The sequence below is a fragment of the Aegilops tauschii genome, chromosome 3, assembly GCF_002575655.3.
Source record: "Aegilops tauschii subsp. strangulata cultivar AL8/78 chromosome 3, Aet v6.0, whole genome shotgun sequence".
NCBI lineage: Eukaryota > Viridiplantae > Streptophyta > Magnoliopsida > Poales > Poaceae > Aegilops > Aegilops tauschii.
Genome location: NC_053037.3, coordinates 105,372,043 through 105,385,825, shown reverse-complemented (window position 1 = coordinate 105,385,825; position 13,783 = coordinate 105,372,043). Strand labels below are relative to the sequence as shown.

Below are 13,783 nucleotides of genomic sequence, written 5' to 3'. Positions count from 1 at the left end.
CTTGCGTGACATAAAAAGTGGTACCGTCCAAATTTTATTTTTCATGATGGCGCTTTGGTGACGATGCAGGTGACGGCCGGAAAACGTCACGAGGGTATTTTTCGCCACAAACAAGGGTTATACATGACACAAGTGAAACGTCGCAAAATAGAGCAAATTTTATAGCATGGGGGGAATGTAAAGCGACGACGGGCTAGTGCCACCACGCGGCAACAAATCCCTTCCCGTTCCCACATTTAAGCGTTAGTTACGCACAAAAATCAAGGGGTTATCGATAATCACCATGCGAAGATCGAGGCGCATGACCCCTCTCGATGGGATATGACCTTGGTGCCCCAACCCACGCACGCACATGACGTTGACGGTCAGGTCAAGGCGCCATGTGGCCAGGTGGGCCCATGGATAAGACTGGTATGGGTTGTCAAAACCATACCGAATACCCTTCATGCTGGAGCGTGGGAAAATTCTTCCCGCTAAAGTGACTCGCTGCATGGGAAACATTTTCGACATGCAGTTCTGCCATGATCCTTCAACATTTTCAAGATCTAGGTGGTCTACGCCACCTCAGTTGTAGCTCTGCTGCAAGAAGACACTGATTGGGGGCATTTTCGTTAAACCAGCTTCAAGGCCATCGACCGGCGAAGACTAGCATGCCGAATGAACCGAGGTGCGACCAGCTTAAAGACTGGTTCAGGGACTACTGACAGTGTCCGGCTAAGGGGCCTCTCATCATGTCGACTCCCCGTCTCGTGGGTCGGGCTAAGGACCCCTTGTCGGTTCCAACTTGGGCCACTTTGGGAGGCTCGTGATGGATAACAGGAAGATTCCAGAAGACTTGTCGTATAATACAAGAAGCTGGATTCATAGCCGACTAAGATCGTTGTACCCCTAGGACCCCTGGTATGATATATAAGCCGAAGGGCTAGGCTTGTAGATAGACGCATTGAAATCTCTCGGTACTTTGTACTCTCAATACACTCCAACACAATAAAGCACATGTAGGACCTAGGGTTTTATCTCCTCGGGAGAGCTTGAACCTGGGTCAATCATGTGTCCTTGGAGACCAAGCCGACGGAAGAGGACCCTGCGCCCGTGCACGCGCGGGTGGAACCACCTGTGTCCAGGTCCAGCATGCTTTAGGCCATGTAGCGTTACGATAGGATGCTGGTGGAGGTGGGTGAGACGCATCAAGTGCCGGCACCAGTCGAGGAGCACCCGGTGTTTGTGCTTCGGCGGTTGCTGACGAAGCAAAACTATAACCTCCAACTCCTAAAGGAGAACCGCCAAGCAGAGGCGCAGCTGGAGGCGGAGCACGCGTCCAAAATTTTAATTGAGGAAATGGTGGAGGCAGATCCAATGATAGTCGATGTCAACTGGGTTGTGTGCGTCTCCATGCACATCGATCGCACCATCATGGACACCTCTACCGACGACAAGTGCTGTCGGAGCTTCCCAAGTGGGGGCCCTCTGACAGGCCACAAAGGACCGCCATGGAGTGCCTGTCGGAACTTCACGCGAAGGCGCCAACTGGTGTTATGTGCATGTGTCTACCAATGTGCACCACCGCGGCATGACGGGTGGCGAATATCTCTCCTTGTTCTAGACGACGTTGTCACATGTCAAGGGTGGGCCAACATGTGGGAGCGGTGCTGACAGCGAGGAGTTTGGTGCTTAATTTAGTCAAGTTAGCGGTTTTTAGGGCCTTTGTTAGGCAAAAAATACCCTGAAAGCATCAATGCAATAGTGTCTTTTTTTATTTGGTTGCTCAATTGTCTAGTGTCTCCTGGTCGCCTTTGTTTGCTTTCTAACCGGATGGCGTGCGCTTATGGACCTGCCTGGATAGGGTAGCTTATACTGTAAACCCTAGATATCTCTCCTCACTTTATAAGGTGAGGCTAGTGGTAGTTTGGGATCCATCTTTAGATAAACATTGCCTCGATAGAAATCACCACCTCATACTTATAACCACACACATGAGGTGTTTCCACCATTAATCAAAACAAAGCAGAAGTAGGATATTACCTCGACCACAAGGGACCAAACCTCGGTAAAAAAAACTATGTGTGATCCCCTCTAGAACATCCGGTCACGCTCTGCACCCTACCGAGGATACTAACGAGTACCGTGCGACATCAAAAGCACTCCTACTTGTGTGCGCGGATTTTTAGTTAGCCCTTCGTCACTCCTTGGTCCATTCAGTTTTGGTACACAAATCAAATTGCTGGTAATAATTAATACATGGGGAAGATAGGCAACGCAATGGTGCACGCCGAAGTTGACCACTTTGTGTGGTGATCGACTAGCAGCACCTAGTTGCTCATGAGCAAGTACAGATATACAGTACATTACAAGTACCACATGCACCTGATCCACAAATTCCGGTTACTACTGTTATACCACCGTAGAAGAGCAACGACATTGCAGGCACACAGCACGGCGACAGTATTATCTGCAAGAGGTAGAAACACGGATCCGCAGATTACTATCAAGTAATTACGTATTACTACTAATTAACAACTTTTCAGCATGTAACCAAAATATATAGATGCATTTATATAACCCCATGTGCAAGAGAAGAATAAATGAATAATGGAGTGCTTTGGTATCGATGTTTACCTAGCGTGTGTGAACTGCCTGCAGCGTGTGGAGCAAAACTAGTTGAAGTACTGCTGGCTGCAGAGGAAGAAAACACAGCAAGTGTGAATTAACACTATGGATAATTGAGTACGGAAAAGGGTGCATATAGAGAAATAATGGGGAGCGCTGCCTATTTACCCGAGCTGAAGGGCAGTTGGCTGCAGCTGCTGGGAGTAATGCTGCTGCTGCTGCTGCTGCTGCAGGATGTTCGCCTGCAGGAAGTTTCTGGAATCAAACGGCGGGACCATGTGATCGTATTCGCTGCTCGTCGACCCCGACGCCATCATGTTCATCGGCTGCTGACCCCTCTCATTCTCAGACACCTGCATCAAATCACAGATTCACACCTCAGAAATATTACATGTTGGCAATTATATATATATATATATATATATATATATATATATATATATATATATATATATATATATATATATATAGTCTTTTCTTCAGGTAGATGAGCAAGCTAGCTATTTCTGATTTACCTTGCTCCTCAGGTAAATGTTATCGTTATGTAGCTCCATTTCCTACAATTTCAGAAAATGTTGCTGTATGTCATTTGTTGTTGAAAACATAAAGAGAAATACTGTCAGTAGAGGAATTCATATGTTGTATTTACCCTCTTCTGCATATACTCAACTTCAGCATACATCAGCTCATTCTGCATCAAGGCATTGTTCATTAGATGAGCAACTAATCCAAGGAAGAAATATATGAGCAGTACGTAGTCCATTATCTAAAGTAGTTAAATTCATGAATAAAAATCATTCAGTAAGTATGAATGTTTAAAGTTTTTGATAAAGTATCCCCGCAAAAAAAAAGTTTTTGATAAAGTATGATGTTGAAGTTAAACACATTCAACATAGATTCATACACCGTAGCTGCATCATACCTTTCTAGCTCTTATCTTGGCTATGCCTTTCTCCAGCCTGCCTTCTAGCTGCTTAAGATCCCTCAGGGTCATGGTGCTGACAGAATCCCTCACCAGTGACCTACTGGATATTTGAGACAAGTTAGACTGGGAACACACATATTTAACTTCTCGGCAAAGTCATGTATATACACAACATACGATTGGCAGATGTTCACCTGTTTGAGTTTTGCAAGCTACTGATCTGCTGGCGCAGCTTGGAGGACTCCTGCTGGTAGTACTGCAAGTTTGCAATATGAGGGGAGAGCATTCGTCAGTAACCAGCTATCTTATTACTAATAGAAATAACTAGTATATATCCATATGCAAATTAAGAAGCTAGATGAAAACAAATTTACGTCGTTACTGGAATTATAATGGTCAGTTGCATGCAGGGGCTAGCTATCTTTCATTTGCACATTTCATATTTCCTATTTTAAATTTTTATGCTGACATATACCTTACCCGGCAAAAATATAATCATGTGAAATGTGGATTCTCAGGATTTTCATGTCTAAAATTAAATTGACAAGTTTTGCAAATCAAGAACTAATTAGTCCCTTCAGTCAGCAGCTATATATGCAGAGAATCGCCATTGCAGACTAATTAAGCTAAAGAGGGAATGAGCGCTAATCAGCAGTCCTACCTAAATGGATGAAATCAGATGATAGTTCGGTTACTTCTTCATTTAACTAAAGTTATGTTTATCAATATTTCATGCGCGGATTCAGGAAACTTTGTTATTAATTGATCCTAGTTAAGAACTGCAAACAGAGACAGATAGAGCTTCATGCACTTCAGAATGTCTCTTTTCTGTTATTATTTAACAAATTATCTTCGTTTTGTTTAATACCTATCCATTGCATGTGCATTTCTGGCATCAAATTATGACAATCCAATGGACAATATGATGAATGATCCATTGAACCAAACAGAGGATGCTGGAGTTCAGGCTGCTTCACTGCAATAACCGCTGGTGTGCAATGCCCATAACTCTCTAGCTAGTCTGCCCAGGATATCTTGCCACAAGATTTTGCTCACACAAAATCATGTGTGCCTTTGATGAACAGTAACATGGAATGTGAGTACATGCATTGAAAAGACCACACACTTGTGATGTTGACTTTACAGATCACATCTTGGGTGTCAATTCAAGCAATTGCTGTTGAGTGAAAGAATGACTTGATGTTACCTGGGCATTGACTTCTGCAACCGTGCCAGAGTTGGATGTATCACTGTTGGCCTTTTTGTACCTCTCAATGGTGGCTTTCACACTGCAAGTAACCGTCCAATCTCTAATTAGCACACATTTATGCACACTCTGAAGCAAATTATAGAAATTAAGCAGCAGCATAATCACATGTATGCGAGGTATAACTATAGTATCACCTGTTTCCTTATAACAATACAGCCATAGTAATAATCTACAGTTATATACAACCATCACCAGAACAAGTCGCATGAGACGGCGAATTTTTTTTTGTTGATTATGTATGCAATTTACATCTAATGACTGTCATGGGTGTAAAGACTAAAAGTTGGCCTGAATGATAATACGAACGAAGAACCTCTTCCTGAAGTAGTACTAGCTATGTAGTCAAACAAATTTCCCAAGATTGTTCGAAATGAACGGGGCACAACACCAATGCTACAGTAGAATTGTATTATGCTCTACAGATCATACTGTGGCACATTGGTCCGAAGCTTGTACTGTCACAAGTCTCTCCGGCCAATGAACTCTCCATGCTGCAAGGGCTACCCCTGTCTAGCTGCGACAGTAGTTCCCCTTTCCAATGAGCTTTTTCCTGTCATCGCCCATACGAAGTTACAAGCTTATGCTATAACAGTAGGTGATGTGTGTTCTGTCATGCATCCATACATTTTATGCTTGCTTTCCCGTACAGCACATTCTTAGTGTTTTAGATGGGTGGGTTGGGGATATCCACATCCTATTGTATAATGTGATATGATGTCCCGCAGCATGGTTAACCCATATATTTTACTATGGGTTAATTATATTAAAATCATCACTGAGTAATTAATTACACACTGACAAGTTCTTCTTTCCCGTATATGAATATAATTCATAAATGAATATAATTTAAACATTGTAAATGCAGTCATTTGATTCTTATATGTAAATCAAATTATATCCTTGTGAACCCCAAGGTCCCCTTAAAGAAAACTAAAGAGAGCACAGACATTGGTGCATTGTCAGTTCGTCACAGGCCCTGTGTAAACGTTAGCCCCCTTTCCGAAAGAAAAAGCAAAGTAAAATGGTTACAAAAAATCAGTGCTGATATATTATCATAAACATAAATCAAACAAGAAGCTGATCTACATTATTAAGAAAAAAAATCTTAGGATGTCAAAATTTGGCACGCTTATAAGGTATAGCTTATTTCTCGTTTTACGGAACATTTCAGCATGAATGACTTTATTTGATGACACTCTTTAATGCTGCCTGATCTAAAATGAAAACCATGTTTTCTCTTCCTCACCCTTTTTTCAGAAGATATATGCAAATGTGCGTGTATGTTAATTAACTACCAATTGTTTTGACTCTCAGAAGGAAAAGGTCACATACTAATTTTGTGTACGCGTTTTTTTGGGCGTGTACGCATTTTATTAGTGCTTCTACATAGAGAATAAATCAGGACCAAACCTATAAATCTGATGCGTACAAGTATGTACTTTCGGAGAGTACTTAAGAAGAAAATGAAATGTGCGCCTAATTAAGCTTCTTGAACATATTCTTTCTGCTCATTTTCTCAAAAAGATATGACCTGAATATTTATGGTAATAAAAAAAGATATTGTATTAAGTTATGGTGAATATTCAGACAAACAACGACCCTACTTCAGTCAGCTTCTCAGCACTTTGGTTAATTAATAAGAATGTTTTCCATACCATATGGTATCCTTACGTTACAAGCAGATGCCTGCCTATGTAAAGAACAAGCTTACAATATTCCACTAATAAACCAGGAAAATGCACAATTCCACCTCATGGTTAGTAATTAACACAAAAATCCAATTCCAGTTTTAGTAAACCAGGAAAAACCATTTTACTAGCTTATTTTAAAACAGAATAGACAGATGCAGTATCCTAACTAGGAAGTAATGCATGAGTGGATACCAGAGATCGATATCCCATAAGGTTTCCATAAGATATTTTGAGAGATCTTTGGCCTCATGGTACTGAAGATTTGACGGTAGCTAACGTCTTATCACCACATTTCTATACTCTTTTCCATGCAAACACAACAAAAATGCCAATTTCTGCGTACAACAAGACTGACAGCCATATCAAGCATATTAGTATTATTATCTTAACCCTACTTCCCAACATAACATCATTAAGCAAGTCAAATAAATGTCACATCACATTCACAAGGGACAGTCAGCCCTGGTCAAATGCATTTCATATGTTCCACTCACCAAAGAGATGGAACCTTAGCATCGTCGAGGACGCTATTGGGCGGCCATCCGCACAGTGACAGGTGTGCTTGGGCACAGGATTTCACATGATTGATTGGGCAGGAACACAACAGGTTGGCTCGTTTTACCCAACGGGCAAACTGGGGCAGCAACACAACGCAAGCTTTTACCCACTCCCCCCAGGTCCTTATTAACCATTCTGACCAGGTCACCAGCTTTCCTCACTCCCAATACACACCGCATGCCCAGCGCAGCAGACGTACTGTGCGTGCTACTGTTGCCTAGTATGCCATTGGCTGGCACCCAAGCACCAGGTACACACACGAGCAACAGAACAAATCCAGCGTTTTTCTTTCTACCAAAAAAGGCCAGACTTTGTTTTTGAGTGTTTATTTCTCAGCCGCTGCGCCAGTGCATGCATGGCCACGTGTCACTCAACGGTAGGAGGGTCTCTTATTACCATGTTCAGAAAAAACAATATAACAACTCCTCTATATGGACTTACTGATTTTTGTGGATGTAAAGAGAGAAATGGCTGCTGCTAGATTTTCTTTACTTATGTATTAACTTTATTATTCATGAAAATATTCAATTCATTTTTGAATTTCTGAACATGACAACAATTTTCCTATTTTAAATAAAAATCTGCACGTCATCTACAACATACCAACCATACTGGCCATTTAACATTTTTCTTCCACATAAAATGAAACTGCATTAAACTAATTAATTCGTGATTTCTTTCAATCTTTATTTTATCTCTTGCTATTTTTTTTGATAATATCTCTTGCTATATATAGTACTACAAAGTCAGCTAAAACGATTTGGTTTTCATTGCTGCTCAATAATAGTGAGAATGCATGCATGCATTAGCATTGGGCACGTTTCTAGCATTGGGCTGATTATTGAAATAGAAATTTAGTGTATTTGTTCTTAGCAAATGCAACAAACCGTTTTTTGAAAATACAAGAAAACATATATTTGCACATATAATCATAATTATTTTAGCATGTACGTAAGTATACAACTGCAAAAGATGCTTAAATTTGGTAAATTTATTTAAGATATGCATGTGTGGACATTAGGTAATTGCAAAGATATTACATTTTCTGTTTTGAGCCATACACAAGGAAAGCTATCTATGGATTCTAGAGTAGTCTTTCTCTTGTGTAAGACTCCTTTCAGCAATATCAAAACTCACACATATATACCCTTCTACTTTCCTGCAAAATTTCCTCTTCGTGGCTGTTTCTTTATTCGTTCCTCACTGCTATTTCCTCTTGAAAGTACAGTGGTGGTGTCCCCCCGAAACAAATGAGCAGTGGTGGTGTCAGGAATCAAGTGCTCTCATGAGAGAGGGAGAGAAAGAGCCACATGGTACGAAGCCCTAACCCTAGCAACTCATTAGTTGGGATCTGGAAAGAGAGGAAGAAGTGTTTTACCAGTTCCTTCATCTCTCCCTGCTACCTTATTACCTCATCAAACACACATACACTAACAATGACACATACGAGTACATGATAACATCATACATGTACTACACTAACCAGTAAAGAAAAGGACCCCAAAAAAACTCATACCTAGATCTGCTTCTCTCCACACATAAGCAAAGGTACCAAAGGGAAAGAGGAAGAAGCAGGGAGCCCGAGGATGGATGGATGCCCTGTGATCTTTGTGATCATGAGGTGTGAGAGATCTACTACGACTACCAAAGCAGACCTCCCTTCCCCTCCCACAAACACACACACCCACAGAGGCAGAAGCAGTGAGTGGAGAAAGGAACATGATAAATGGAGCAAGGAAAGGGCAGGACCACCATGTTCTCCCTAACTCGCACAGTCACAAGAAAGAGAAAGGCTCAGGGCATGTACACACGCACATACATACCACACAGAGCAAGCACTGTCCTAGATCTATCTACACATCTAGCTCACCTCACAGGAGCACAAAGGAAAGCAGCAAAGAACCACCACAGCAAGCTGCAATATGCTTGCCTCAGTCACAAAAGAAAGAAACTGCTGCAATTTCTTTCCCCCTCACCCTCAGCAACACCGGAATAAACAAGACAGTTAATAACGGAAGGGAGTAACAAAAGATGCAGCTCCCATTTGACCTTCCCAACTCTTTGCCCCAAGAAAGCTAGGAGCAAACTTGCTCCAATTTGGACAAGAAACTGAGAAGAGAAATAATAAAAGAAGACACAAACACGGCAGTAGTAGTAGGATCTGAGGTATGTGCGTGCTATGCTATGCATATGCATGCCTTTCTTGGTGCTATGAATATATGCCATGTATGCATACATCCATCCATACTTGTGTATGTACTAACTTGTAACCTGAGAGAGCTGAGGGGGAGATGACAGTTGGCCGTGGCCGTACCTGTTGTTGGAGTACTCGTAGAGTCGGCCGCGGCTGGAGAAGACGATGAGGGCCACTTCGGCGTCGCAGAGCACCGAGAGCTCGTACGCCTTCTTCAGGAGGCCGTTGCGGCGCTTGCAGAAGGTGACCTGCCGGTTGGTGGTGTTCTCGATGCGCTTGATCTCGATCCGGCCCCTCCCCATCTTCTCGCTCCCCGCCACCGCCGAGTCCTCCGGAGCCGGAGCGGCCAGCTGATGATCATTCACGGTCACACCGGAAGCTCCGCAGCTCAAATCGGCCTGAGAAGAAGGCAACGGCGAAACCAAGATAATCAATTAGTGTGGAAAGCTAGAAACATATCGAACAAATCAAGAACTGCCCATGGCATCTTGTCCTCCTATCTAGCTTTATCATCAAAAGGAAACAAACGATGTGATCCATCGATTATTTTTCTCTTCCTTTTTAATTTGTGGTGATCTCCAAAGATCAGAGGGATCTTCAGCCCTGTATCTCCCTTTCTAGCTAAATCATCGCTGTGCAGGTAGATTCTACTCGCAACATACATGCACACAGATTGTGCAAGGAAAAATAAAGGAGGCTATTTCCCAAGACCATGGCCAAGAAGAAGCAAATTACCATCATGCTCATCATGGATGCTACGGCAGGAGGATCTCTCAACGTGCCTCTGTGAGCTAGCTAGCAGGCTGGAGGAAGAGATCCAGAGAGGAAAAGAGGAATGCAGTGTGGGATAGGCAGGACGAGGAGAAGGAGGAGAGGTATTAAAGGGAGGTGGTGGGGAGGGAGGGAAGAGGGGGGAAGATATGCAGTTAGGGGACGATGTGGCAAATTCTTATGGCTCTTGGTGTTTGTTTCTTCTAACTTCACTTTATAACCCTTTTTAGGTTTACTAATTCCTGCCTTCCCTCCTCTAAGCTTGTCCATATCCACACTATTTACATCGGCATGTAACTCTGTAACACGGGGGGGGGGGGGGGGGGGGGGGGGGGGTGGGGGCGCCTCTCCCAAAGTTCGCTAAACAATCTGCAACTCTGTTCTGTTCACGAACAATTTTAACAGGAATAACAATCCTACCATTCATGTAGTACTTAATATCACTAACCAGCTGGCCGTACGTTGACCTTTCTAGAGAATCATCTGAAAGCGCCTTGAGTGCCACTGCACAATCCGACTGAATGAGGATTGTAGCCGAAGAATGCTCCGCCGCCAGCTTGAGCCCCTCCGCCATCGCTTGAAGTTCAGCCTCGAGAGCCTCATTATAGTGGAAATCTTTTCGAAAATGTAATTTGCTTCGAAAATGGTCTTGGGAATTTTTCGTAAATTTGAGGTACACACTTGTTAATTAGTACTTCCTGTCTCAAAATGTAAGACGTTTTTTAATATTCCCTCCGTCCCATAATATAAGAGCGTTTTTGACAGTACACAGGACAGAGGGAGTACCTCCTAAGACCCCAAGACCGTTAGGGGCACAAAAAACTTGTATTTTTTTTTTTTTTGCTTTCTTCCTTTCACATATCCATGTATGTGATTTGAGAGAAAACTCATGGATATGATTTGTTCAATTCTTCTGAAAAACAGCTTGCACTTAGTTTGGTACACTAGTGAGATCGATGACTATGTCAATGGTGTGCGTGGTATTTGCCGGGTGCTTTCCATCGGGCACTCGGCAAAGGATCGCCTAAACCGAGTGCTAACAGAAGCACTCTGTGAGGCGACCACACTCGGCAAACCATGGATAGGGCACTCAGCGGCAAAGACAAGGCACTCCACTAACTCTGGGTATGACACTCGACTAATGGTGACACTCGGCAAAGCCAATGCCACGTGTCCCTACCCACCGCAGGACGACATGGTGATGGTACGCCCAAGTTTAGTGAGTGTCATCTGGTGGCAAAACGTATTTTTTTTCTTTTTTAAAGGACCCAAATATCCAGGGAACGTGAGATTTTTAGACATGACAAATCAAACTTTTTTTTATGGCAAATTATGTTCGTCGAGGGGTGGCAAGTTTAGTGGGTGAGCATGGCAAATCCGCCTCAGTTCATTTTTCGCTGACAGCTAAATTTATCATCCTCGCGTCAACATAAATTGCCATGAAAAACTTCCGATTTACCATGCCTAAAAATCTGACGTTATATGCCAAAAGTTCGATATAACACTCGACCATGCTCATGTTTGCCGAGTTTTGGTCCAATTGACCATATTAATTGTTCTACTTTGTGTGCTAATGTGCCATGACTAACAATTTTTTTATTTGTCAGTGTGGAGAGACATGGACACAAGTCAATGCGTGCCCTATCCCCATGTGACACCGCACAAGCACTGTTCCATTTCAGTTTGTCACACAGGATGCAGAGATGTATAACCCAGCAACCTCCCTATTTACTCAGTGCTCCATTCAGTTGCCCCACTCATACATGGGGCCCTAGCTAGTTTGCTTGCTGCCCAACACCATCTCCCCACATAATGTGATCGATGGATCATCATATGCTTCCTGCCCACACTGTAATGCACCGGCGTCTTATTCACCACCAATGATCTATCTAGTCCTCTACTACTTGTTGAAAGTCGGGGTGGTTTGTGCATGTCATCTTTAATTTGTGATACTTATGTGTGTACTATGGTGCGCAAAATTGTAGTGAGGTTTGGTGAAGATCTTTGCTTCTAAGGTACAGTAGTACTCTCAGAAGATAACATTTTTCTGATTTCGTTAATGAAGCAAGAATGCATTTTGTTGGAGAAGTTGTGGAATTGTAAGCATGGCTTCTTTGGGCGCTGTTGTCTGCCTACTTTTCTGTAGAGCTACCTTTCCTGGGTATGCATAAGGAGAAAGTGTACACGAAGACACGAAGACAGTTAGACAAGTGGCCAAGGACTAGTATTCAGCAAAAAAGCAGACTGCGATTTTGTTTTTGCAAGAATTCTTGCCACAATCTCAAGCTACTAGATCCTTCGTTGCTGTATTTGACAATGAAGCCATAAAATCAATATATAAAATTAACACAAATCAATGGCACCTAATTTATGTCTAGTCGATTAATTTACACGATTAATTTCTGAAGTTCAATCCTTGGATTTCAAAGCATATTAGAATATCTCCAGCTTAATTAGAACAGCAAGACAAGAACAAGAAAAACAATTCGATGTGGAACAAGTATTGGAACAGATGAGCTTACTTGGAAGTGTAATCAGAAAAGGTTGTCCTTCTACATTTGGCATTGGACAGAAGGACTGAAAAGATCTGATTGAACCACGGTGACAAGAAACCTGGACGTCCAATCAACCATTGGAGATGAGGTGGTTGACCTGTGCACACATCCGTGCTATATATTGATAACAGGTGCCCATGAAAGATAGGTTTGGGCTTACCTGTATGTTCCACCTAACTAACATATCCGAAGTTTCTCGGGTTAACTTGTACGCATGCGTAATTAGGCAGCAATTAAAGATTGCATGTGATTGCCGCGACTTGATTGATAACTGCATAAAAAGTGACGGCTATTTGTCGACGTGTTTTTTTTCTTTCCTCACGTACGCATAGCTTTGGTCTCATATGACTTTATTATTTGTCTGTGTTTTTTTTATGCGTGTGTTGATATTGAATGTGTGCAACTCCTAGCTATGCACAGGCGGCCTGCGTGCTCAGTCTGGTTAATTGTATCCTTTCGGTGCTCCATCTCTAGCCAATAAAATTCACCCTTTGTTCCAAAAAAATGATTGTTGATGCTGTAATTATGGACTTAGTTGGAGAACTTGCTTGCGTGTTTTTTTCCTCGCCTATGAATAGCTTTGATAGTTGGAGACTCTGCTTGGGAGTGGCACCAGATGTTGCCTCCCATTATAGGAGCCTGATGTTGGGTAGGCGCGGGCATGCATAATAGTTGAAGAACACGCATGATAGGTAGCTGGAAACCCCGGTTGCGAGTGCCACCAAACGTTGTAAACAACTGGCCGAGACGTTGTAAATAGCTGGCTGGTGCATACTTCATGCAATTGTTAGGATGTGTTTGGTTCACATCTTTGTTTTAGAGCATTTTGCATACTTGTTCTGGTTTGGCCTGTTTGAGCTAATGCAGGCTAAGAACCAATATTTGCATGTAGTTTGGTTGCCTACATTAGGCTTCTAATGATGGGAGCAATTAGTTAGCATGTTGTTTGGTTGCCTGCGTCGTTGTTGTTAGACAAACATGTTGTTTGGTTGCAAACGGCTAAAGATGTGATCATCACTTCTCATTAGTGGTGACCTCACCAAAACAAACTAAACATTGTGTTGTCCTAGCTAGAAAACAAATGACAGTTTATCCTACCTACTAGCAAATGATAGTATAAGTTATTAAGAGCCAATATGGTTGAATAGGGGAAAGTTCAACGATGCTAACTAGGTGGAAGTTCATCCTCTTCCTCTTCCTCTTCTTCTGCTG

The 13,783-nt window shown here is 42.4% G+C and overlaps 1 protein-coding gene across 3 annotated transcripts; it reads right to left on the bottom strand.

Moving 5' to 3' along the window:
- Positions 1-2,199: 2,199 nt before the first annotated feature.
- Positions 2,200-10,141, bottom strand: LOC109738555 (MADS-box transcription factor 3). 3 transcript variants are annotated; one of them, XM_020297649.4, is made up of 10 exons: positions 9,981-10,139; positions 9,366-9,643; positions 4,740-4,821; positions 3,727-3,788; positions 3,530-3,632; positions 3,257-3,298; positions 3,123-3,164; positions 2,776-2,960; positions 2,617-2,673; positions 2,200-2,449 (listed from the first exon to the last, which is right to left on the bottom strand). In XM_020297649.4, exons 1-9 carry the CDS (start codon positions 9,993-9,995, stop codon positions 2,655-2,657), a joined length of 828 nt encoding a protein of 275 aa, XP_020153238.1. In that variant the 5' UTR covers positions 9,996-10,139; the 3' UTR covers positions 2,200-2,449; positions 2,617-2,654. The 3 variants fall into 3 exon arrangements, with proteins under 3 accessions (XP_020153238.1, XP_020153239.1, XP_020153240.1); XM_020297650.4 differs by having other exon boundaries at positions 3,530-3,629; XM_020297651.4 differs by lacking the exons at positions 2,200-2,449; positions 2,617-2,673 and having other exon boundaries at positions 2,772-2,960; positions 9,981-10,141.
- Between the last annotated feature and the right edge of the window lie 3,642 nt (positions 10,142-13,783).

Excerpts from the sequence above, each read along its gene's own strand:
- LOC109738555 (XM_020297649.4), bottom strand. Across the intron at positions 4,822-9,365 it reads TACGAGTACTCCAACAACAG|TGTGAAAGCCACCATTGAGA; the intron begins GTACGGCCACGG and ends GGTTACTTGCAG. Across the intron at positions 3,789-4,739 it reads TTGCAGAAGTCAATGCCCAG|TACTACCAGCAGGAGTCCTC; the intron begins GTAACATCAAGT and ends GCAAACTTGCAG.